The sequence below is a fragment of the Felis catus genome, chromosome A1 (genome assembly GCF_018350175.1).
Source record: "Felis catus isolate Fca126 chromosome A1, F.catus_Fca126_mat1.0, whole genome shotgun sequence".
Lineage (NCBI taxonomy): Eukaryota > Metazoa > Chordata > Mammalia > Carnivora > Felidae > Felis > Felis catus.
The window spans coordinates 82101846-82125831 of NC_058368.1; the positions used below are offsets into that span (position 1 = coordinate 82101846).

Here is a 23986-nt window from a genome sequence, read left to right on the forward strand (position 1 = left end):
TTAGGAGAGACCTCCAGCATAAATCTGAAATCTGCCCACAGGAGGGCAGGAAAGTAAGGGGAGGGAATAAAGAGCAGAAATAAGAAAGACGAGACAGACACCCCCAGATAGAGAATTAAGACCAAGGTCCACATCATCCACTAGACACACACTTTAAATAGAAAAACATGAAAACCAATCAGGAAAGCACTCCTCAGTGGTCACACGAACACCAAGTAGACCTTGGGACAAGGAGTATTCCCAGAGAGGAAGAGGCTGTTTCATAGAGAAAGGAGGCACGCATCAGATTTAACCCTGAATGTACCGGGCTCTTGTGACGGCATCAGAACGCATGGAGCAGAACCTGACGGAGCTGGAAAGAGCAAGCAGAGACACAGACAAATCCGTGAGTTCAGTCAGAGGCTTCAGAATTCTCTCGTACCTGACGAACAGGAAAAACACAGACCCACCTTATGGATAATTACACGATACTACACCCGACAGCAGCACATTCTTTCCAGTGCTTGGGGACATGCGTCAAGGTAGGCATACAGGGGGACATCAAACAAGTCTCATGCTTAAAAGGCCTGAAATTCTACAGAATATGTCTTCTGACCACAATGGAATTAAATTAGAAATCTTAAAAAATACTACTAAATAAAAATTCAAAATCTAACAGGAAGAGCACTATTAATAACTAAATGCTTGGAAATTAAGCAACACACTCTTTCTTTGAAGATATTAAGTAATCTCTGGACCTAACATGGGGCCCAAACTTAACCCTGTGGGGAAAACAAAACAACTTACAACACTGAGATCAAGAGTCACACATTCCTCCGACTGAGCCAGCCCCAGCTGGCTTCTAAATAAATACGCCAGTAATTCTAAAACAGATAAAGTAAGTAAATGATACACTTTTAAATAAATAACCCATGAGTCAAAACCCACAAGGAAAATTAGAAGATATCTTGAATGAATAGGAAAACACAACATATAAAAGTGTACAAAATACTGCTAAAGAGATGCCTACGGGGAAATTGACGGCTTCAAATGCTTCCATTAGAAAGAGGAGAGGTTTAAATACAGTGATGTAAGCATCTACCTTCAAAAGCCAGAAACAGAAGAGCAACTTAAAACCAAAGTAAATAGATGGAAGGAAATAGTACAAGGAGACATCAAAGAAATGGAAAATGGACAGAGGAATCAGTAAAATCCAAAGCGGTTTGTTCATTTGAGAAGGCCAACAGAATGGAAGAGCCTTTAGCTAGACCAGTTAAAGACAGAGGTTAACAAACGTTATTATCAACACCAGCAATGAAAGGGCATGGTGAGAGATCCTAGAGAGAACATCTCAGGTCGGTTTATGCCAGTGAATTCTACAACTTAGACGGCACAGCCAAATGCCATGAAATTCACAAATTATCCGAGTGGACACAGGAAGAAACAGAATAATGGAATTTATAGTTTAAAATCTTTCCACAAAGAAAACCCCAGGAACAGAGAGTCTACTGGTGAATTCTATTAAACCTTCAAGGAGGAAGTAACACCAATCTTACACAGCCTTTCAAAAACCAGGAGAGAATACTTCACACCTATTTTTGAGTCCAGCATTACCCCAATACAAAAACCAGACAAGAAACTTATAGACCAAATATTAGCAATTTGAGTCCAGCAATATATAAAATCAATACACCAAAACCTAGTGTAATTTTCCTCAGAAGTAGAAGGTTGATTGAACATTTGAAAATCTAAGAAGAAATAAAAACATAATCATCTCAATAGAAGAAGCATTTGATGAAGTTTAACACTGTTGATTTAAAAAACAACACCTAGCAAACTAGGAATAGAAACGAACTTCCTCACATTTACTAGAGATTTAAGTTAACATTACGCTTAACAGACTGCAAGCTTTGGCCTGGAGGCTGGGACGCGGCTGGGGTGGAGGTCTTAGCCACTGCACCAAGACAGGAAAAAGAAAGAAAACTCATAGAGATGGGAGGGAGTTAGTAGTCTTTATTCACACGACATGATCATGGGGGTAGAACGAATCAAATCTACAAAACTGCTACCAGAGCTAATGAGCCAATTTAGCAAAGTCACAAGAGGTCGCTAAACAAAGGTCAACCGTATTTCTTTCCACATTCTAGCAACAACCAGAGAATGAAATTTTAAAGTACAGCCCCATTCACAGTAGCACCCAGAAATGTGTGGGATACAGAGAGAGAGATTACAGACTATGCACAAAGACATGTCCCCTGAAAATGAAAATAATTTAAACGAGAGTAAAACAAACGAAGAGCCGCATCCGGTTGTTAACACGTCCACTTTCTCCAAGGTGATAAGTACATTCGATGCCCGCCAAAATCCTTTATAGAAAATGGCAAACTCCTTTTAGAATGCCTACGAAATTCAAAGAGTCAACGCAACTTGTAAAAGAGCAGCTGGAGAGCTTACTCTCCCGAACTCTGCCAGATCTTTTGTGAAGCTAGAGACGGAGGCACCGGGCGTCCGTGCAGATGAGCCGAACGCATCAGGAAATGCCACGGCATGCGCACCTGTATGCAACCACGTCACTTTCAACAAAGATGCCAACGTAACTTAATGGCTCAGAAAAGTCTTTTTATCAAATAGCTGTCATATATGGGGGGGGGGGGAGGAATGAACACCGATTTTTATCTCACACCTTGATCGTAGGCCCAATTGTAGAAGTTAAAACCATGAAACATCTAGAAGAAAACACAGGAGAAAATCATTAAGATGTTGGGAAATACAGAGATTTCTTAGAACACAAAAAACATGAAGCCTGAAGGAAATACTGACCATTTAGATTTTAATTAAATTTAAAGCTTACTTTTTGAAAGATACTATTAAGAAATATAATAGCAAGCCACATAATGGGAGAAATATTTACAACACGTCGAAGTATTTCTATCCAGACTATATTAAAAAACAAACAAACACTTAGATCTCAAAAGCAACAAATCATTTTAACAAATTAGGACAAAGTTTGAACAGACACTAACCAAAGAAGATGGGTGAGTGGTTATGAGGCACATGGAAGGAACTTTTCAGGGCAATAGTCTCCAGGAAAATGCAAACTAGTCACAATTAGTGACAATGATGCAGCTATCCTGATTGCTTTTAATTGGGAAGGCTGGTAATATCAAGCGTTGATAAGGATGTTACTGTTGATGTGAATATAGAATAGTGCCACTGCTTTGGAAAAGTATTCAACCGTTTCTTTTTAAACACAGACTCCCTTATGACCCAGCTTTTCCATTCTGAGGGATTTCCCAGGAGAAAGGAAAGTATCATCTGCCCAATGACATGGTTTTGAACAGTCATCACACTTTATTCGTAACAACACTGTCTTTCAGCAGGTGAACGGGTAAACAGGTGTCGTGCAGGGGAATCCACCCCATCCCCTCTGAGCAGGTCATGGGGTAACGTGTTGAAGTATCTTTGTGTTGCTTTCAGTTCCCGTTCTGTCTCCCACCATTAGTAAAAGGCTCTGGTTAGCCACATCTCATTTCTCAAACTAGCACAGGCCCTAGTTAGCACCACCCCAGACCCCAGCGCCCACAGACAGCAACAGGTGAGTATGTCACTGGGAACATGAGCATACCTGAACTTTCACAATTACTCCTGCTCCAAATGACTTGGAACTGTTTTGAGTTAATCTGCTTTCCAAGGAAGTAAACGTTTGGTTCTTTTTTATGGGAGTTCCTTTTTCATAGCTCTCTAAAAGGAAGACTGCCTTGGTTTAAGTACTTCAAGGAATCTGTGGAAAGGAAGTTGTCAGAGATGTACGCAAGACACGTATAGATATTCTCAATGGCATGATTTATTTTGAGAGAGAAAATGAACAGGTGGGGAGGGGCAGAGAGAGAGGGAAAGAGAGAGTCCCAAGCAGGCTCTGTGCTGTCAGCATGGAGCCCGATTCGGGGCTCGAACTCATGAACCGTGAGATCATGACCTGAGCCAAAATCAAGAGTCAGACACTTAATTGACTGAGCCACCTAATGCACCTCAATGGCATTATTTTTCTAAATAACTTATTTTATTTTAGAGAGCACATGCACACGTGCGACCGGGGAAGAGGGGCAAAGGATGAGAATCTTGATCTCAGCACCCTGGGATCATGACCTGAGCTGAAATCAAGAGTTGGACACTCAGCCAACTGAGCCACCCAGGCACTACTCGTGGCATTATTTTAAACACCAAGAAAGTAAAGGCAGTCTAAGTGCCTTAAAGGAGAGGACTGATTTTCACAAGTGCTGGGTGAGAGGGGGTCTCGATTCTTTCTCCACGCAATAGCACACATTTCACTTGAAAGCTTATGGTTTTCTATTTTTCTGACATGTTATTCATTCACTTATTCTGTAAACTTACAGTCTTACACTTTTCAGCCACGATTTACTTGGCTTTTGTATAATTAATAAACCAAAAGTAAAAGTTCTTGCTGTCAACGGGCAAGAGAAGTGGGAAAGAGAAGTGAAAAATCTTGTCCCCAGGTAGTAAAGCACAGGAGGTGGCACAGACCCAGCTCTCACTGTGAGAGGCCCCGCAGAGAGCGCCTCCTCCTTGCAGGCCCAGTGCTGGGAAACCTTACTATTCTGCAAGTGACTGCCAGCCAGTTCGTGGGCAAAGAAAAAATGATGGAGAACTTGAGTGAAACAGAAATACAAGCAAATGCTCCAGCTGATGTGACCAGGCAATAGAAAACGTTATGCCCTTTAACGGTCGCTGGCGGGGTATAAACTGCCAATATGTACTACACACCATTGCTTTTTACCTAGTAGATTTGTTCTGTTTATTTCAGTGACTATCCATCTCATGTGTATTTTTTTTAATGTTTATTTATTTTTGAGAGACAGAGACAGCGTGAGCAGGGGAGGGGAAGAGGGAGAGAGGGAGACACAGAATCGGAAGCAGGCTCCAGGCTTCGAGCTGTCAGCACAGAGCCCAACGCGGGGTTTGAATTCACAGACCGTGAGATCACGACCTGAGGGGAAGGCAGACGCTTAGCCAGCTGAGCCACCCAGATACCCCTCGTGTCTTTCAACACATGGCAGTTCCAGCCTCACTGGGTTCATCCTCACGTTCCCCTTATTTGTAAGTTCTTCCACAGTGCGAAACCTGCAAAGCATCTACTTAATATGTTTAACACCCTAAAACAGAGTATTTTAAGAACTGCTAACTCCTACCCCTGCGAACATTAATAAAGGGAAACCTTGTTTAGAATGGAGGCCGGGTCGGGAGGGGACTGCCTGGGGGGAACGCGCATGCCCAGCCACTGTCCTCAAGTGCAGATCTAACAGGAAGTCTGATTATATGTTAGAAGCTGAGAGGAAGGGAAGCTGGACAGAAATGACAACAAGGAAGAACACAAAATTTACGAAAAGCAAACAAACATTAAGAACTAAGGGGGGAAAGCCACCAGAATCAAGGACTGTTCGGTAGAGTGACCGGCAGTAATCAACACACCTGCACTGAAGAGGCTCCAGGAACATTCCAGAGGTGGTGAGTTGGGGAGATCTCAGTGAAGCCACAGGACAGGAGAGGAAGGAAGGAGCTGGGAAACTGGGTGTCTGAGTAACTGTACCAGCCAAGGTGGGGGGAGGTAAAGGGAGGGGTGCCAGAGCTCCAGAAGGCAGTGAAAGACAAGACCCAGGGAGCCTTTAGGCAACCAGGGAAAGGTGCCTTTACAACACTCAGGCAATAAGGAGTGAGGCAGAAAGGTATTTCCGGAAGGTTCTAGAAGCACAAAGACTCGGATTTCCTTTGCCGTGGCACGCGGGGATATAAGCAACACCAGTGTTTCCGAGCGTTCTAGATAAATGGTGCCCCCCTCCACGACCCGTTCCGACACATCCTTCAGGAGGGCGTCACAGCTGGCAATCACTGTATAACCTCTGAACCCCATTCCTCCAAGATTTCGTCTAGCCCTAAGTTCTGCACTCTGAGTTGTTTACAAAAACGGGTTTTGGTTTGTTTCAAACGTGAGCTGTGACATTCGGTACACGTGTTCCACCCCTCCCCACCCTTGTCCCCCCACTTCAGCCTCCTCAAGCGTCAGTCGACCAGAGGAGCCCCGCGGCCAGAGTGCCCCACGCCACGAGAGAGGAGCACGTTAGCACTGCGGCCCTTGAGGAAACCCGCAGCCAGCGCGGGCCTCCCTGCGTCCCTGGGGCCCGGGGCGTCTCGGGTCGCGCGCCTCGGCAGAAAGACGCCCTTCTCCGGCGTGACCGTCGTCGCCTCCCTCAGCGGACGCCTCGCCGGCGGCGGAGGCGGGGAACTGCCTCCCCACGCGCTCGCGGCGCGCACTTGCGGCTTCAAGTGGCCCAGAGGCCGGGGTGCGCGTCACGTGGCGCCACGGTCACGTGCCCACAGGTCACGTGCGAGGCCGGTTCTAACCCAGGGGAAGACGCCGTGCCCTCTCGCTCTCGCGAGATCCGCGGGGGTCACGTGACGGTGCGGGCGCGGCGCGGCCTCACGTGACGGGCGCCGCCGGCCGAAGGGTCTCCTTCTTGCCGCGGGCGCCGCAGCGGCCGGGCTTCTGGACCCCGGGACCCTCCCCCGCCCTCACGCCGGCCCCCGGCCCGCCCGCGGCCCAACCGCCCTCGACCCGCTCGGCTCCGGCCTCGGCAGCCCTCGCGCCCATGGCGGCCCTCGGCGGCGCCCGGCGGCGGCCTCTGTTCCTGCTGCTGCTCGGTGAGGGGCCGGGGACGCCGGGGCAGGGAGGGGGGCCGTGGGTTGGGGTCCCCGGGGACGCGGGGCGGGGGTACCCGGCGGCCGCGGACGATGCGGGGCGGAACCGGTTGGGGGGGTAGCGGGCCCGCGAGTCGTCCCCGCCCCGGCGGAGGTCGGCACTTGGGGGCCGGCCTGGAGCCCTCTGGCCGCTGCCTGAGGAGTTGGGTCGAGATGTCAGCTGAGGGCCACCGAGCTCGTTCTCCGGCTGTTAGGGTGGAACTAAGTGGCTTGTGGGTTTCGGGACGGCTGTGGTTTAGCCACGGAAGACCGAGTGAAGCTGTGCAGCCCGAGGCGGCGGTACCTGCGTGGTCCTTCTGTCCCCCGCCCCCCGGGGGATACGGCTCCTACCGAGGAGGAAGGAGGGCGACGTGTTGGTCCGGACGCTCAGAATATGTCTTTGGTGCTTTAACTTTGCCCTTCTGGGACGGCTGCAAGTGCTGTCCCCTGCGCTGCTTTGATGTGAACTTCAGGTTCGGGTGACATTTGGGAGCGCCCGCAGCGGGTAGAGTGCGAGGTCGGCGGCCCCAAGCCGCGGCCGCACAATGGCAGTATTGTTTTCTAGCGAGTGGTCGGTCGTCAGGAGCGCTGCCTCCGTTCCCGAGTCAAAGCGCGGGACCCCATCAGTGCGGATCTCAGAGCGGTCGGCGGGCGCTCGGTGTGCGATTGACTGAGTTTTGTTCTCGTTTTCTGGTCTCATGAGAAAGAGGAATGTGCGCCGTCTCCTAAATCTGCGCAGATGCCCTTGGTGAACCTGTCTGCGGTGCCACACCCTTTCACCCCGCTCCCAGTTAACACGGGAAGATCATCCGAAAGGCAGAGTTTGAAATATCCGGAAGACAATTCCCGGAGCTCACGCGAGCTCACACGATGTGGATGCACGTTACAGTACACACCTGCCCGGGGGTTCTGGAAATAGGTCTTTTTCTACTGTAAATTGTGCGCCTGTGAATGGGTGGATTTGGATGTCACCTGTTTGCCTGTTGTGTAAAGTGAGTTCTCTGAGCTGCATGAATAGCCACCAGGCGTGACCTTATTCCCTCGGTACACCCTAAGCTGCCCTCCCTGGCAGTGTAGCTACAAGAGGAGTTGGTGGAACAGGTTTGGCGGTGTCGGCCGGCAGCGTGTTCGGTATTAGAAGAGCTCGCCCTCAAAGGGAAGAGAAACCTCTTTAGCTCCCTGCGGGGCGGTAGCTGGGCATATTGTACGTGTAGTTAACTTTGTAATCCCTATTCCACTGTATCTTTCTAAGTTTTATGTTCAGTTAAAATCCAACTTTTAGGAAAGGCGTCTTAATTTGGATTTAGGTCTTTTTAAAACGATGTTTATTTTGATGTATAATTTTACCAAAAAGCATCTTTTCTGAAAGCATATTTCAAACTTCGAAATTACTAAATCCTCCTTCATTAATAATTAGACATTTCTTAAAGCTGCTTTTGTGTTTGAATACTTGGTAGAAAGCATAGACCAGGGTGAACTGAAACCGTCTGACACTTGAGATGAAGTGTAATTGCGTAATGGGACTCTTTAAACCACTGGTGTCAACTAGATGACTTCCTTCCCCTTACTCTAGTTAACATGACTGTTGATTGTGGAAGTTTGTTAGCTACTCGGGTTGGTGACCAAATTCTTAATGGTGTTTGAGACCAAAATGTTCGAGGCCTGTGATTTTGAACTTCTTTTGTTAGACACGTCCCAGGCAGTGTCCGTCCTCCCTTCTCTCTGCATCTGCGGGACGTGACTACACGCATGCATGGCGTGAGCTTTCACTGGAACGTCATTCCAGTCGTGCTGTGATGATGTTTCCACCTTGGGCCTCACACGTAGTAAGTGCTCGGCACTTACCTAGACTCTGTTCTGTAAGCGCTGGTCCCTAACCACACATCTATGTCCACACTTTAGAAGTGTCCGTGCTCATGGCCTGTCCCTCCAGGCTGTGATTCGGAGTGTGGGAAGGAACCTTCCCTGTGATTTGGAGTGTGGAAAGGACGTGCTTCCTTTAGTCATAGGTGGTTATGTGTCACCTGATTAAAAAGAAAAATACTGGATTTAAAAGAATCAAGTAATGACAAACTAGGAAGTATTTCTTCTAAAAAGTTTAACGAAGAAATGTATTCACTTGTTCCTTTGGATGGCAGCTGCTTTTATTTCAAAAATGAGCATTTTGTCATTTGAAACGTATCCACTCACTCAGCAAGTTTTGGCACTCAGTTCCCGATTGCTCAGCACTCCCTAGCTGTGTGACCTTAAGCAAATTAGGTCCCTGTCCCTTAGTCTCCACAGCTGTGAAAGGGAATCGCAGTAGCGTTTACCTGTTAAGGTTGCCACGATAGTTGAATCAGCTGCAAAGTGCTTGGCCAGGTCCTGGCACGTAACACGTGCATAACAAGTGCTTGTTAAATGACATAACTTATTTGACATTTTCCGTCAGGTTCTGAGGGTTTAGTGACGAACTCGATGGGTGAGGTCTATATGGCTCTGTTTAAATATTGTCAGTGAGCATTAAAGCCAGTGCTATTGCCCTGTACTGTGTGCTGCTGTGCACTGGCTCCTTTGATACTCCCATGACCCCGAGGGGTCAGCACGCTTGTTCTGGCCCGTGGGCGCATAAACCGAGGGCAGCGACTGCTGCCGGCCCCAGGTCACACAGCTAGTGAGTGGCGGAGTCTGCAACAGAACCAGACTCGCTTCCCACAGCTGTACTTGTGTCAGAAGGGAATTCCTACCGGTGAGGGTACCTTGAAGGAATAGGCTGAAGTTACTCATTTATGTGGTCCCCGGAGAAATGGTGGAGTCCGCACCTGTGTGCTGGATGGACCGCCACAGGCCAGGGAGCAAGCTTGTTAGAGGGCCACAGACAGCTTCTGACAGCATGCATAAGTTTCTCTTGTAAGTGTGCGATCTGATGCTCCCAGAGACGTTTTTCTCCGGACTAAAATTTGGCTTCTGGGGATAAGTTTCTTGTTTTAGTAATTGAAAGTTTCTGGCCCCTCCAGAATAATTGTGGATATCTAGTGTTGGTAAAACTTACTTTAAATTTGATGTTGTAATACTTGTTTTACTTTGAAAGCTCATACCCTCAGCATATTTACTAAGTGAAAACGTTCTGTGACTGAAAAGTTATTTAACGTGAAATAGTTCCCAATGAAGTGCTTGGAGTCAGTAAAAGGGTGTTAATGACTTAAGGAACTAACTTCTGGAAAGGCAGCTTGGTTAGAACTGCTGTGTGTGTGCTCCTGTGAGAGGCAGCCACCTGCCCTGTCTGTGGCATGCGTGGTCACACAGTAACTCCAGCAGCCAAGCCAGAACCACGGCCATGTGAGGGCATCTCAGGCCTGAGAGAGCCCTGGTGGCAGGGTGGGGGGGTGGGGGCGGGTAGCAGCCGTGCGCTCGTGGTCTGGGTCAGCGTCCCTCACACACTTGCTTCTGCCCGCCGAGCCTGCTTCCACCTTGCTGGCCTCTCTGAACCGCTGGTGCCCTTAACCCATCCCTCTCCAAAGGCACGGGGATGATTTCTCTGTTTTTAAAATCCTTTACTGAGTTAAAAACAAGCTGTGGAATTTTCTCTAGGTTTTACAGTGGAAATTCATTTATCGGAGTTGCCTTTAGTGTAACCTGAGTTTTCAGGGGCATAGGTTAAGAATTCGCAAAACAGACAAAAACTGCACAGGTTTCTTGTTTGCCATAGGTTGCTGCTTTTTCCTGCAGCAGCTTCTCTGTGAACCTAGATTTTGGTGTTTCCCGTACCAGAAGAATACGGGAAGGTATGTGGGGTTTCTGGCTACTTTTTGCTTTATGCTTGAATAGTAGTTGGCTTTAAAGATTTTATTTTGTGAAAGTCGCAAGAGTGTAATAAACTGGGTTCGTTAGGGTCATTTATTTTTTGGGGGGCAGGGATTTTAGAATGAAAAGTTAATCGAGTGTGTACTAAGTGTCTTCAAAATGTGCCTGTGTCACATGTATGCCTGGAGTGGTTGGAGTGTCGGGAAAAGGTGTGCAGGGACTGGCAGGCATGTCACTGGAGGGAGGGCACGTCACTTCTGACCCCCACGGCACCCAGTGCTGGCAGACTAGTTCTTGGTTTCAGAACTAGTGAAAACACCCATTTTTGTTGCAAGAACAGTGTACTAACATGTGGCTTGGGAAAATTACCTACTGCTCTACCACAGTGGTCGGATGACATTCGCTGCTAAACCCATCAGAGCTATAGGACATCAAGAAGCCAGAGATGGCTCTGGCCCTGAGAATTTGAAGAGGAAATCGCTAGCCACCATCACTGTTGAGCTGGAGGGACCCATGAGAGCTTCATTCTGTCCCTTCCTTCAGGGATGTGGCAGCCCTGCCTAGATGAGTTGACTGATGGCCTGACGTGCAGCCAAGTCTAGGTTCAGTTGAATCACTGGTTTTTAAGGATGTTTCTGAAACTTGGCGAAGGACTCGGATCTGTGAGTCTGTGGCTTTTCTTTCCACACCAGCGGTCCATGAGAAGTAACAAGAGATCTAACTTTAAATAGTTTAGGACCACAGCAAAAGATTCCCCAGTTCTCCCATGGGCTTCTGCGGAAGATCGGTATTCAGGTTGAGTTGTGCCTCTGGGACCCTGATACATCTTCCAGAGACCCTCTGAGGACTGAGTGCAGAACAGCATGTGCCTAGGTTGACCCGGAAATTGACATGTGACCTCCCTGTCAGTACCCTGACATCAGGCATTAAAGAGCTGTTGGTCAGGTGGGCAGACTAACTAGTGAGTTTAGAGGTAACGTTTCCAGGATCCTATCTAGGAGGGACAGGAAAGACAGCCCAGCTGAACCCAGCCTTGGTAACCCACGTCTCGATCTTGTAAGCAGCACAGTAGTATTTCCTAATAAAGTCCATTATTGCCACAGCTAGAGACCACAGAAGCGCCCAGTTGTATTTTCAAAACCTTGTTTGGATATTTCTGTCTTTCCTGGAGTTAGCAGGCCTCCTACATGGCACGGCGGCCACGTTTGTGGTGACGGACGGCAATGGGACGGCTTGCATCATGGCCAACTTCTCTGCTGCCTTCGTGACCAGCTATGATACCAGGAACGGTCCTACGGTAGGAAGCACCAGGGTCCTTCATGCAGGGTGTGGTGTGTGTGAAGATGTTTGTTATTATCGTTTCAAATAAATGTTTGAGAAATGACCTCACCGTAGCACAGTTCCCCTGTGCCTTAGTAGTATCCTCCTCCGCTCATCAGTAGCCTATGCTACTGTATATACTGAAGGTGCAGTCAGATATGTAAACCATTTTATGCCCTGCTCTTGCTGTTCTATGAATTTTTTTTAACGTTTATTTGGGGGAGAGAGAGGGGAGGGGGCATGCAAGCAGGGGAGGGGCAGACAGACAGCAGGACAGAGGATCCGAAGCAGGTTCCAGGCTGTCAGCACAGAGCCCAATGCGGGGCTCGAACCCACAGACTGTGAGATCATGACCTGAGCCAAAGTCAGACGCTCAACCGACTGAGCCACCCAGGCGCCCCCTGCTTTAACGGTTTTATATGAGTGTAATCCCTGTTTTCCTCACAATTACTTTTTGTGATCACAGTGCAGTGTTCTCTTATGTCGATCAGCCTCATGTGTTGGAGCCTCTCCTGTTTTCTGTTTTCTGATGTACTTTCGTGCTCAGGGCACAGCGGTGTGAATACACTTTTCCTGATGTGTTGAATTTGCTTTGGATAAACCACTAGGCTCCAGGAATTGCATATAAACAGCTGAGCAATGCTGCAGGCTGTACTCGTCCAAAATGCCCCTCATTGTTTTCTTAAAATAACTTGCACTTCTACGGGATGAAAGGGTTTTTTGAATTTATTAGATTCCTAACAAGTAAGCTGCATCTGTATTTCTTTGTCAGTTACCCACTAGTGGACATCATGCTTCTTTTTCACATTTACTCCTGTATGTATCTCTAAACCAAATTTTGTTTTTAGTTCTTTGTTGAAGCCACCATTTTTCCTTGCCCACCTCACAGGGCAGTGGTGGGGCCCCTGGACTTTGTGCCAGGTGCTCAAGCCCCATCCGGCCTCCACGTAAACATGGTCACATTCCAGACCAGAGAGAAACGGGCAGGCTCCGTCCCGCAGGAGTGTCTCAAGTTACAGAGACTCGTCCAAACACTTTTGTTGTCCTTGCTACATTACTTGTTTTGCGTTTGGATTTTTAAAATATCATTTGGACATATATTATGTTACACAGATGGGATTGCCCACGTGCTGTTATGTGCCTTACTCTTCACCGTGTTGGTCTCTGTCACCTTGCAGAGTTCTGTCGTCTCAGGAGCAGCTTATCCGCGGCTCACTTAGCCGGTCCTGCTCGTTTCCGGGGTCACCCGGTGGTTCTGTAGTTTTGTCTGTAATGGTAAATTCAAACAGTTCTGCAGCAAACATCTTTTTCTCTGTTTAAAGAGACTTTAAGTGCAGTCGACACCCGATGTTACATTAGCTTCAGGTGTGCAATTTAGGATTTGACAAGTTTGTTCCTTATGCTGACTACACATGTAGCTACTGTGGGACCCATGAAGAGACATACTCTTTAAACATTTTTATAGCACACGAGTAGTGATGGTTTTCTCAAATATAAATACATAGCTCACTTGAAGGCCAATATGAATTATTTCAGTTAACCAAGATCACTTTAGTTTAAAAATGCTACAAATTAAAATTATGTTAATTGTCCGCTTTGTCTTACACTTGAATTATTTCTCAGTCTGTACTGACACATAATCCTGACTTTACGAATGTTTTTATCGATGTCGGAGGTGAATGTGCTCACTGCAGCCTCTGAGGTGGGGGGCTGATGTCCCTCTTCCTGAAGGTCTTCCTTGGTGCATCTGAATCACTTTAGTGGTTTGCGTTCTGACTGGGTGTGTGTCCTTTGTTCTAGAATGTGACCTTCGACCTACCACCTGATGCAGCAGTGTTAAACAGCAGCAGCTCCTGTGGTAAAGAGAACGCGTCTGCCCCCAGTCTCGTGATTGCTTTTGGAAGAGGACATAGACTGACCCTCAATTTCACAAGAAATGCAACCCGTTACAGTGTTCAGCTGATGGGTTTTATTTATAACTTGTCTGACACACAGATTTTCCCCAACGCAAGCTCCAAGGGTAAGAACCCAAACCGACCAGTTACAAAGTTAAGAAAATCGGGTTGGAGAGGGCCTAAAATTTTAACTAAGTACTTCACATAGTTAAAAATTGATTTTTTTTTTTTTTTTAAATACAGAAATCAAGACTGTGGAGTCTGCCACTGACATCAGGGCAGACATAAATAAAAAATACAGATGTGTGAGCAACAACCAGATCCACATGCACAACGTCACTGTCACGCTCCATGATGCCACCATCCAGGCGTACCTTGCCAGCAGTAGCTTTAGCAAGGAAGGTAGGACACTGCCTGTGGCCCTGGTGCCCAGGCCCAGCTCAGTGCGTGCAAGCGTGGCTGTGAGCCTGTGCCTGAGGAAGATGTGTGTAAGCATTTGTGCGGTGGGGGACTGCGTGCAACTCACACCTTTGAACTGCCCACCAAACATGTTTTTCTCTTGAAAGGAGGTGATCTCTTTAGGTGAGGTAGGACAAACACTGATTTTAAAAGGGTAAAAGGGAAAAGCAGTTGAAACTCTCTGTGTCTTCCTTTGTTGGGAAGCTAATGAGGTCAGGGTCACAGAATCTTCTAGTTCAAGCCAGCTGTCTTTTTACCAAGACCTAGGCTTACCTCTGTCCAGCTTGACGGGCCCGGGGGTGGATGGCAGAAGGACCTGAATGCCTTTCTGGGCAGGTTGGCTGCGGGGGGTGGTCGTGACTCCTCAGGGAGGCACCTGCCAGCTCAGCTCCACTGGTGGGCTCTGGGGTCCGACAGACAGGGCTCCAGACCCCTCCTACCTCTGTGGTCTTGGGTAAGGTAGTCAGTCTCTTGTCTCCTCCCCTTGTAGAGTAAAAATAATAGTCTGTTTTAGGAGGTTCTTAGAGTTAAAAAGGAAATTTATACATGGTGTTTATGTCAGTGCCTGGCTGAGAGTAAATACTGAGGAGTGTTACCGTTCAACTAGGACTGAAGAAAGTTCTCTTCCCCAGTCCTGCCAGTCAGCTCACAGATCACTGTTATTTCCCAGAAGGGTGAGGGGCTTGGTTGTCTTAGAGAACTTGGCCTGTCCTTTTCGGTGTTTAGCCGTGCTTTTGTGAGCCTTCAATTTCAGCGGCCCCAGCAGTGTGGCTGGAACACTCAGGTGACTGCGGGCTGCGTGGCTGATTTGCACTGAGTTACTGGTGCTGATGGGCCCAATGGGCCGGCCGGGCCCCTGTGCGGTTGGGTACAGCCCTCCTGAGAGGCATTCGTGCCCTCCGCAAGGCCCTGTGCAGCCCACCTCCGCTTCTGTATAGCCAGGAAGCTAAACGTGGTTTTTCCCTGCTTATCAGTTTAATGTTAAAAGGAGTCGAACATTTCACAACACATGAAAATTACATGAAAGTCAAGCTTCAGTGTCCATAACTAAAGTTTCCTTGGAACATAGCCTCATTTATTCGTATACCTGTTTCTATGGCTGCTTTTGCATTCACACTGGCACAGCTGGGTGTGCACAGACACCAGACAGCCACAAAGTCTAGAACGTTTGCTGTCTGTAACTGGGAAGACTCAACCAGCAGCAATACACAGGGCACAAAGGCAGGTCTGTGTGAGCTGGAGCAGCTCTGGAGGAGACCGGCGGGACCAGCCCTCTCTAGTACCCCCCTTGTGTGGCGAGCTGTGTGTGTGTGCACACGCACACGTGCACAGGCCCAGGTGTGCACGCTAGCACCCACCTCCCCGAGTGGGGGAGGGACTGCGGGGGTGGGGAACTTACAGCCACGCTAAGTGCTTCAGCAGCTGACACTCACTGGTATGAGTCTCCAAGCAGCTGGGTTTCGTCCCCAGCAGAACACCTCAGTCTTCTCCCTCTGGCCTCGAGCAGAAGGGAAGAGCAAAAACTGTCAGAGGCATTGGGAAATGATAGTGCAGTGACCTCACTACCATCTGGGCCTCAGGGTGGCTGTAGAGGATAGCTCCTCACTTTCATGACTTGTTTTCTTCTGCTTGGAAAGCTTCTGAGCACAGAGATGGGCCTGTCCTGTCTGACTTCTCTGAGCGGTGTGGTGCCCAGAACAGGGCTCCAGCTTCTGGCCTAAGATCAGATTGTGACAGTACGGAAATGCTAATCTTTTTTAAGGTTTATCACTTTCTTAAAATAGTGTTTATCTTTTGGAAGAGGTTTAGGTTCACGGAGTTCCCCAACCCCCGTCCCCACGCGCACACAGCCCCTCACCATCAGCTCCCCACGCGCACACAGCCCCTCACCGTCAGCTCCCCACGCGTTGCTTTCCTAGTGGAGGAATGTCTGTGGTGACTCCACGGGGGAAAGATGCATTCAGTGAAGCGGTCCCTACACCTGAGACCCAGCCACCGACCCCCATCCTCAGAGGCTCCCGCCCCAGCCCCTACACAGTCACCTGGGGGCTTGGCCTTCTGCCCTGGTGGTGGGTCACTCTGAGCCTGCTATGGGCAGTCACCCATTGTGTCCTGTGAGTTGTTGGTCCGAAGCTTGGTCACTAAGCTCACCCTCAGTCCCCACCTCCTCTTGTGTTCGTGGTTGTCCCTCTCACCAAAGCTTGCTTTCATGTTATGTTAAATCTGCCTCTACGGATACGTCTGTGCTTTGGAAAGGAATCTTGCTGCTTTTTAAAGACACTAGGGCACTCAGGAAATCTGCTGGGAAGAGGAGGGATAAAAGGTGTCCTGGAGTTATACAGAATATCGTGTACAAGTTGGCACATCCCTGTGGCAGGCTGGAGGGTGTGGTGAGGTCACGGCATGTCTGCGTAGTGTTCCCTGGACAGGAAGGAGTCCTCATAGGGCTTTTGGGCTCCTGTCACTATCAGGTAACATCGTCTGTAATTCCTCTGATCAGTCTTTACTTGGAGTGATAAGAAATGAAGTCTGCAAAAAACAAATCCATGCCCCAAGCTCCAGGGACTGCTCCCCACTCCCTCTACCCTGCCACAAACGTGTACACAACACCCACCCACCCCCTGTGACTTCTTATTTCGTGGGATGTGGTCCTCCAGTGGCCTAGGTCCAGGCTCAGTGATTGGGGGAGTTCTCAGAGCAACCACGTGGGCAAGGAGGGGCTCCAGAATGGGCTTTCACTCTGTGGGCAGGAGCCGAGCTGTCCCCAGAAATACTTCAGCAGACCCTGAACAGCACCAGTGTGAGCTGTGTGGGTCCACTCACACATGGATGTTTCCAGTAAACACAGTACAAAACTGTAAATGTCTTATTGTGATTGTTTTTTTCTGCCTTCACCGTAAGAATACATGATATGTGTTAATAGACTGCGTTACTGCTAAGGCTTCTGGTCAGCAGTGGAGTTTTAATAATTAAGGTTTTGGGGAGTCCAAAGTTAACATGGATTTTCATCCATGGGGGTCATCGTTGTTGAAGGGTCAGCTGGAGTTGCTGACGTGACCTGAGCTGTGCTCGAAGCCCAGCTGTGCACTTTGACTCAACCAGGTGTGATCTTGGGGTCTGGTCTGTAGAGAGCCCCCTGGCCTGCCAGCGGCTTGCTACGCCCACTTTTGTCTGTTGTGCTGTTTCTGACGCGGTTTGCAATCAGAGGGACCCATGTATCCCCCTCCAAGCAGGAGATTTGTTGTAACTGAGCACACATGCTACATGGCAGCATCATTCACATTTAAAATACTTGGTTTCTGTTAAAATTAAGCCATTTGTTTTTTTTATCTCCTTTTGTGCTAATTTCATTCCTCTGGTTCTTAGGTACTTTTTTTTTTTTTTCTGGGTCACTTAAATTGAAAGCTTCAGAGAAAAGGTTCCCTGTCAAATCAAATACATTAAGTATATTTTATATTCTCATAGTCTGTTCTAGTCGTGGATTGACAATAAAGAACTGTTAAATAAACACATTTTCAGAAATAGGTAAATTTTTGGCCACAAATGCCCCTGGAAAGTCAGAATGAGCTGCGGGGGTTGGCCCAGGCTTCTGTGGCCTCGCTCTTCTGTGCTGTCGTGGGGCCTTGGTTCCCCGTGCCCCTACCCGTGCACTACCCTGAGAAACACCAGGTACTGACACACCAGAGCTTCTGAGAAAGCACAAGGCCAGGCTGCTGGAGTTGGCTTCCCGTTTGGTTGACGAAGGCAGGTTCCGAGAACAGCCTCTCCCCAAGGTCTGTGAGGGGCACGTGGTCATCTCCGTGGAGCGGGCTGGGCACAGCCGTCCCCGCAGGCTGAGGTGGAGCCGGTGAGCATGTCCACGCTGTGTCCCCGGGAATTGGATTTCCAGCCCCCGGCCCACGCAGACACCTGACTTTGATGGCTTGGCAGAGGATTCGTATTTATTCGTCTTTGTGCCTTCAAGATTTGATGTGTGGGCACTTGTGGCTGCCTCTGTGACCGTTAGAAGTTCAAAATAGGAACTTTTTCCTATGGCTGGTCCCAAGCTTGCTTTCCACCCAGTTTGGCAACATTTCTCCCTTAGGAACAGCAGCCAGGGTAGCTTCAAGTAAAGGAAAGGAGTAAAGTAAAGGAGTGCTAACGCCACTCTCCTTGCACTTCGTTGGAGACTCCTTGTAACTATAGCACGCAGGCTCCTCAAGCTGGTCGCTGGCAGATCCTTTGGGGGCCTCCAGAAGCTTCTGAAAATCCTGAGGAGGGGAGCCTTGGCGGGACACGCAGCCTGCGCTCTCCTGGGGTCCCCGGCCTTCCCAGGGCCGATTACACACGGGTCGCACTGAGCACACTTGAGTGCATCCTCCGTGTGCTTTCCTCGCTGCAGCGTCTGCCTGGGGGACAGGTTGCGCAGGGTGGGGCTCTCTGTCTGCATTTGGGAAGGGAGGGAAGGGGGCAGGCACTCGTCCTTACACTTGACTGTACCGTTTGTGCTCCCAGGTGGACACTTCGCAGCCTGCCTTATGAGAACAGCAGGTCGTGTGTGCAGGTGCTCGTCACTCTCCCCATGCATGCCGCGTGCCCATCTAGGCTGGGATTTGGAAGCCACCTTGTGTTGATGTGGTTTTGCACATTTAATGAGGTCCTGTTCTGTAACAGCTTGGAAAGCAGTGGTGAGGCTGTTCTTAAAGGTGTGGCTATGGCGTCAGCCTGCAGCCCCAGGGAGGAGGCGGGTAGTGTGGCCAGCACACCCTGGGTGGGGACCTCTCAGGCAGCTGTCCCTCCACCAAGAGCCCAGAGGCACACCCAGACTATCTTGCCTTTTTTCCATCTTTACCTTCTGTCTAGAAAAGGATTTGACTGTGTGTGATTGCGCTGTGTGAAGGCACACTGGGTGAGTGAACTTCCCAGAAGTGTGGCATCACTTCCATGTCACAGCCCTGCAGGGTGACCTTTCCCATCTCTCCCCTGCCCCCCCCCCCCCAGGAGGAAATGGTGGCAAAGTTTCCTTTTAAAGTGGAGCAAGTTCTGGCAGCTTCCCCGTGGGCTCCACATCCACGGCACTGGGTATGGTGGGCCAGCTCCCATGGCCCAGGCTAGCTGAAGTGGGGAGAGGTGGGAGTTGGACAGAAATCGTGTGAATGCTGATCATCCACAGAAACAGGGCAGTAAGACAGAGGGCTTAACTTGGGGATGATGGTCTCCTGGAGGTGCTATGGGTCCGGGTGTTTTAGGATGTTAAGTGGGAGGCAGGTGTGTGTTCTGTATGCATCTGAGGGAGTGTTCATTTCTCTCTTGGTTCAGTCTGCCTTGATTTTGAATGTAAATTTTTGTTCTAAGCAATCATAGTAGGTCAAGTTTTGAGAGACGGAGACACTTAAACTCCTGGGCATGTCCTCTGGGGGCACTGTGTGCCCTCTCCCCTCCCCCCTCCCGTGTGCCCCCCTTCACTCCCCCTACCCCCCTGTGCTCCCCCCATGTGCCCTCTCCCCGCCCCCCCCCCCACTATGTCCTCCTGCCAAGGCCTGTCCTGCCCCAACTTCCCTCACTCCTGGATTGTCATCCCTTTCTTAGGAATTTTCACTCACACTTCCTGGGCCTTCTGTCTCCAGGAGGGTGCAGGTGCCTGTACCACCCCCCTTGCTCTGAATAGCTCAGAGCAGCTGGCTCACTGGACCTGGCTGGTCTCAGCTCCAGTCTTGTCCTGCAGGGACTGCCCCCTGACGTTCATCCCTGTAAAGGCCTCCTGGGCTTCTCTCCCACGAGCACCTTACTGATGGCACTAGCTTTGTCCTGGTGTGTGCGTGCGTGCGTGTGTGTGTGTGTGTGTCCCGCCTGCATCTGTGGGACCTCCAGCACCATGCCTAGTGTGCAGCCTCACAGAGGGTCTTGAATTGTTGCCGTTTGAAGTGGTGTGTAGCTGACTGTCCCAGCAGCAGGTGATGGGGTTCAGGTTGTGTTTACTTCAGTAGAAAGGTTTGTCCTGCAGAAGGGGACAGCTCTGTGAAGGCAGCATTGCCCAGAGGCTGAGCTGGAGGACACTCCAGGCAGAGCTGCGGTATGGTGGCAGGAGTGGGGATGGCCCTGTGGGACAGCAGGCTGCTGCCCCAAAGTTCCGGAGGGGGGCTGGCATGCACTGTCCTCGGACAGGCCGAGAGATCCCGTTCTGCGGGTGTGGCCAGCTGAGAGACTACTGGGGTTCACGGTGAGCCTGGGGTGGCCGAAGCTTCCGGTGGGTGGCCCTGAGGAACTAGGACTTTGCCTCCTTTCCCACTTGTCTCCAGAGACGCGCTGTGAGCAAGATGGGCCTTTCCCGACGACTGCACCGCCACCGCCTCCCCGCCCTTCACCATCCCCCACGCCAGAGAGCCCCTCTGTGCACAAGTACAACGTGAGCGGCACCAACGGGACCTGCCTGCTGGCCAGCATGGGGCTACAGCTGAACGTCACCTACAGCAAGAGGGACAACACGGTAGGTTCGGCCCTGGGGACCCATCTCCGTGCGTCAGGGCGCTGGTGCATGTGCACACCTCTCATAAATCTGAGAGAGCGGGTTGTGGGGCCTGTCCTGTAATCAGCTTCTTGGTGCACACAGCCAGGCTGCTGTCTTCAGTATGGCCCGTGTCATTGGGACTTGCTCTACTGGACGAGTTTATCGGCCCCTAAGAGAATGTTAAATTCAGCTTAAACTTTTACCACCGCAACTTTTGTGTTCATTGTTACGCTTTTCCTTTGTCCCTGCTGGTGATGGGGGCTGTGGGCTGTGACAGCGAAGGTGCTTGTGGTGGGAGTGTAATGTCCTCGTGAAAGTAGCAACCAGGAGGAGCAGGGACGATGGTTCTGGAACCCAGAAGTCTGCACTTTGGGTGTTTTCCTCCTCCTGGTTTTGGTTAAAATGATAGAAACCTTGAAGTTCTCATTTTGAGGTCACTTTGGCTTTTCCAGAGCGTGGAGGACCCAAAATGGGGCGCGAAAAGGAACTTGGGTAACATGTCTGCTTTTCCTCCTCAGACCGTCAGCGGACTGTTCAGCATCGACCCAAGCAACACGAGCGCCACGGGGAGCTGTGGCCCCCAGCTGGTGACCCTGGATCTCCGGAGCAGCCGCATCCACTCCTTGCTCTTCCAGTTTGGAATGGTGAGAGTTCGTGCCCGCGCCACCTCGCGCCACAGCCCGCATCTGGCCATGGCTTCCCGCCATCGGCTCCCGCACACTATGCCCCAGCCCCACGGAGAATCAGTGAAGGTGCCAGAACCCACAGCTTTGCCCCAGTGAGGACGACAGGGTCTGTTTTCCCCACCTGCCTCTTCCATCAGTGCTTTGGACCCTCAGTCCTCCATTTTCATTAAGGACACCTCCGTTGGTTTCCTTTATGCAGCAGGTGTCAGGGGGCACCTGCAGTGTGCCCACCATCGCTGTCTGTGCCCCACTGTGCTCAGCCCAGCCTCCGCCTCGGGCACTGCCCTCAGCCCTTCTTCCAGGGGTGACATCCTGGGTCCTGGGTCCTCTCTTCTTGTCCCCATCTGGGAAGCATAGAAACGCCCTCTGCCAGTATTTATGATGCTGCAGATTAACAGTCTGGTTTCTCCTGATAAAGTTTACATTAACATTCCTAAAGTGCCAACGTTTGGAAAAAGTTTGATTTTTTAGAACATGGCTCCTTCAGTCCCTATTTTAACAGAGTCTGATTGTGTAAAAAGGTCTAGGAGGACAAGTCAGCATCTGTGTTCTCGGGATTTATGCGATGCCTTTTATTACAGACTGCATGTTCCACGGCCTCTTGCTGAAGCTAGAACTGCAGGAGTCAGATTTACTACCAGATGATCCTTTAGGTTTGATGGTAAACATGTGAGTTTGGGAAGTGTTTAAGGATTGTTTTCTTCTCTTTAAGGACCCAAATACTAGCCAGTTTTTCCTGCAAGGAATCCAGTTGAATATGACTGTCCCTGATGCCAGAGGTAAGGCCCCCACATCTCACCTGCCCGTGCAGGAGTCCCAGAGCACTCACTCTCAATGTGCCTTTGCAGACCCCACCTTCCAGGCGGACAACAGCTCTCTGAGGGCACTGCAGGCTACCATCGGGAATTCATACAAGTGTAACGCCGAGGAGCGTGTGGAGGTCACGGAGGCCTTTTCTGTCAATATATTCAAAGTGTGGGTCCAGGCTTTCCAGGTGCAAGGTGACAAGTTTGGGTCTGGTGAGTAGCATTGGGGGAGACTGCACGGGGTCTGCAGACTGCAGTTCTGTTTGGATATTTAATCATTTCTGGGTTGCAAGGACAGTTTATGGGGGTGGGGGTCCCCTTTCCCAGTCTCAGAGATTTTTAGAGCAAACTCCCTTTCCCGCATCACCTTGCCTTTGGAAGACCCAGCAGCTCACAGATGTGAAGCCAAGGCGCCATTTGCTCAAAGGTAGTCGTTTCATGGGATGGCGCCTGTCCTCCCGAGCCGTGAAGGCAGGAGGTGGGGTGTTGTGTCCGGAGGGCCCGGAGGTCCTGACTGTGTCCAAGCAGTAATTGATTAGAACCGAGCCAGGCTGGGGGGCGGGGGGGAAAGCCCGTGTGAGGTCTCGTGGGGACCGTGGCCGCGAGCATGGCCCCCTGCCCCGTGTCTCCTAGTGGAGGAGTGCCAGCTGGATGAGAACAGCATGCTGATCCCCATTGCCGTGGGCGGCGCCCTGGCGGGGCTGGTCCTCATCGTCCTCATTGCCTACCTCATCGGCAGGAAGAGGAGCCACGCGGGCTACCAGACGATCTAGCAGGGCTGCGACAGCTCGGGCCGGCTGCCACTTCCGGGCCTCCGCTCGTCCCCTGAGCTTAGGTTGGCGTGGAGGGCGGCACGCTTTCTTGCAAACTGATTTTCAAATCTGCTTTATCCGATGTGAAGTTCATCTTGCAACATTTACTATGCACAAGAGTATTGAAATGACGGTGTTAATTTTGCTAACTGGGTTAAATATTTTGCTAATGGTTAAAACGTTAATATTTACCAAAGTAGAACTTTCAGGTGGGAGGGAGGAGTGCTTCCCTACATGGGCACTGGCTCCACTATTACTTGGCTCTTTAAGATTCTGCTGTTGGCTTCTTCGTTCCTGACTGAGGTTGAAGCCTCGCCAAGGTGGGGTGCTCCCTGGTCTTAGGGCTGAGGAGGGCTGGCTACTTGTTAGGCTTGTGCTTCAGAAGATCTAGAAACAGAAGTACTCCAAAAGGTGAAAATCTGGAACGCTTAAATGAAGCTTTAGAAGCCAGGACGGGCCCGGCCCCCACGGCGCACAGCTCGGTACTAGGGCACCGGCGCTCCCGCGGCATCGGGCCCTTCTGTCCTCTCCGCGCTCTGCCACTCAAGAGCTGGCACTTTTTTAAAATAGATAAATGGGTGTTATTTTTATTTACCTTTTTGTAAAGTGACTTTCAGTCTTCTGTTTGAGGTTCGGGGTGATCCTGTTCTGCACTCGTGTAAATACTGGGTGTCACGCTCTGCGCTACCCGCTTGCCGCTCGGGTGGCTGTGCACGGACGACCCTTCACGTCACGCGTTGCTGTAACAAATGCTAATAAAACATCTCTTTCTTTCTCTGTCTGGACTCTGTGCTTCTGTCCGCTCCCGCCAGAGGTCTCAGTGGGACGCACGGTAGGCGGCAGGCGTCTGTCCCCCAGCGTTTGAGAGAGCTGGTGTCGCGGTAGGTCTTCTGGGTGGTAACTTGGAGGACTGACAGGAGTTGTGTCTGGAGGTAGGTCCTCAGTGGTGACCTAACAGCCCCCGCGAGTGGGAGGAGGGCCGTGGGGGCTCCCCTGTGGGCACCGACCT

The 23986-nt window shown here is 50.1% G+C and overlaps 1 protein-coding gene and 1 long non-coding RNA gene across 2 annotated transcripts in view; one reads left to right on the forward strand and one right to left on the reverse strand.

The window, feature by feature from the left end:
- LOC111560228 overlaps positions 1–8176 on the reverse strand; it is a 26293-nt gene extending 18117 nt beyond the window's left edge. The window contains exon 1 of the long non-coding RNA XR_002741991.2: positions 7081–8176. This is a non-coding gene — a long non-coding RNA (uncharacterized LOC111560228). The remainder of the gene's footprint in view (positions 1–7080) is intronic.
- Positions 6635–23754, forward strand: LAMP1 (lysosomal associated membrane protein 1). Its single transcript, NM_001163655.1, is given in 9 exon segments — positions 6635–6693; positions 11688–11809; positions 13633–13852; positions 13971–14129; positions 20465–20652; positions 21192–21317; positions 22072–22138; positions 22208–22378; positions 22799–23754. Coding segments are annotated over 9 exon segments (1245 nt in total). The 5' UTR covers positions 6635–6641; the 3' UTR covers positions 22939–23754.
- Positions 23755–23986: the final 232 nt, after the last annotated feature.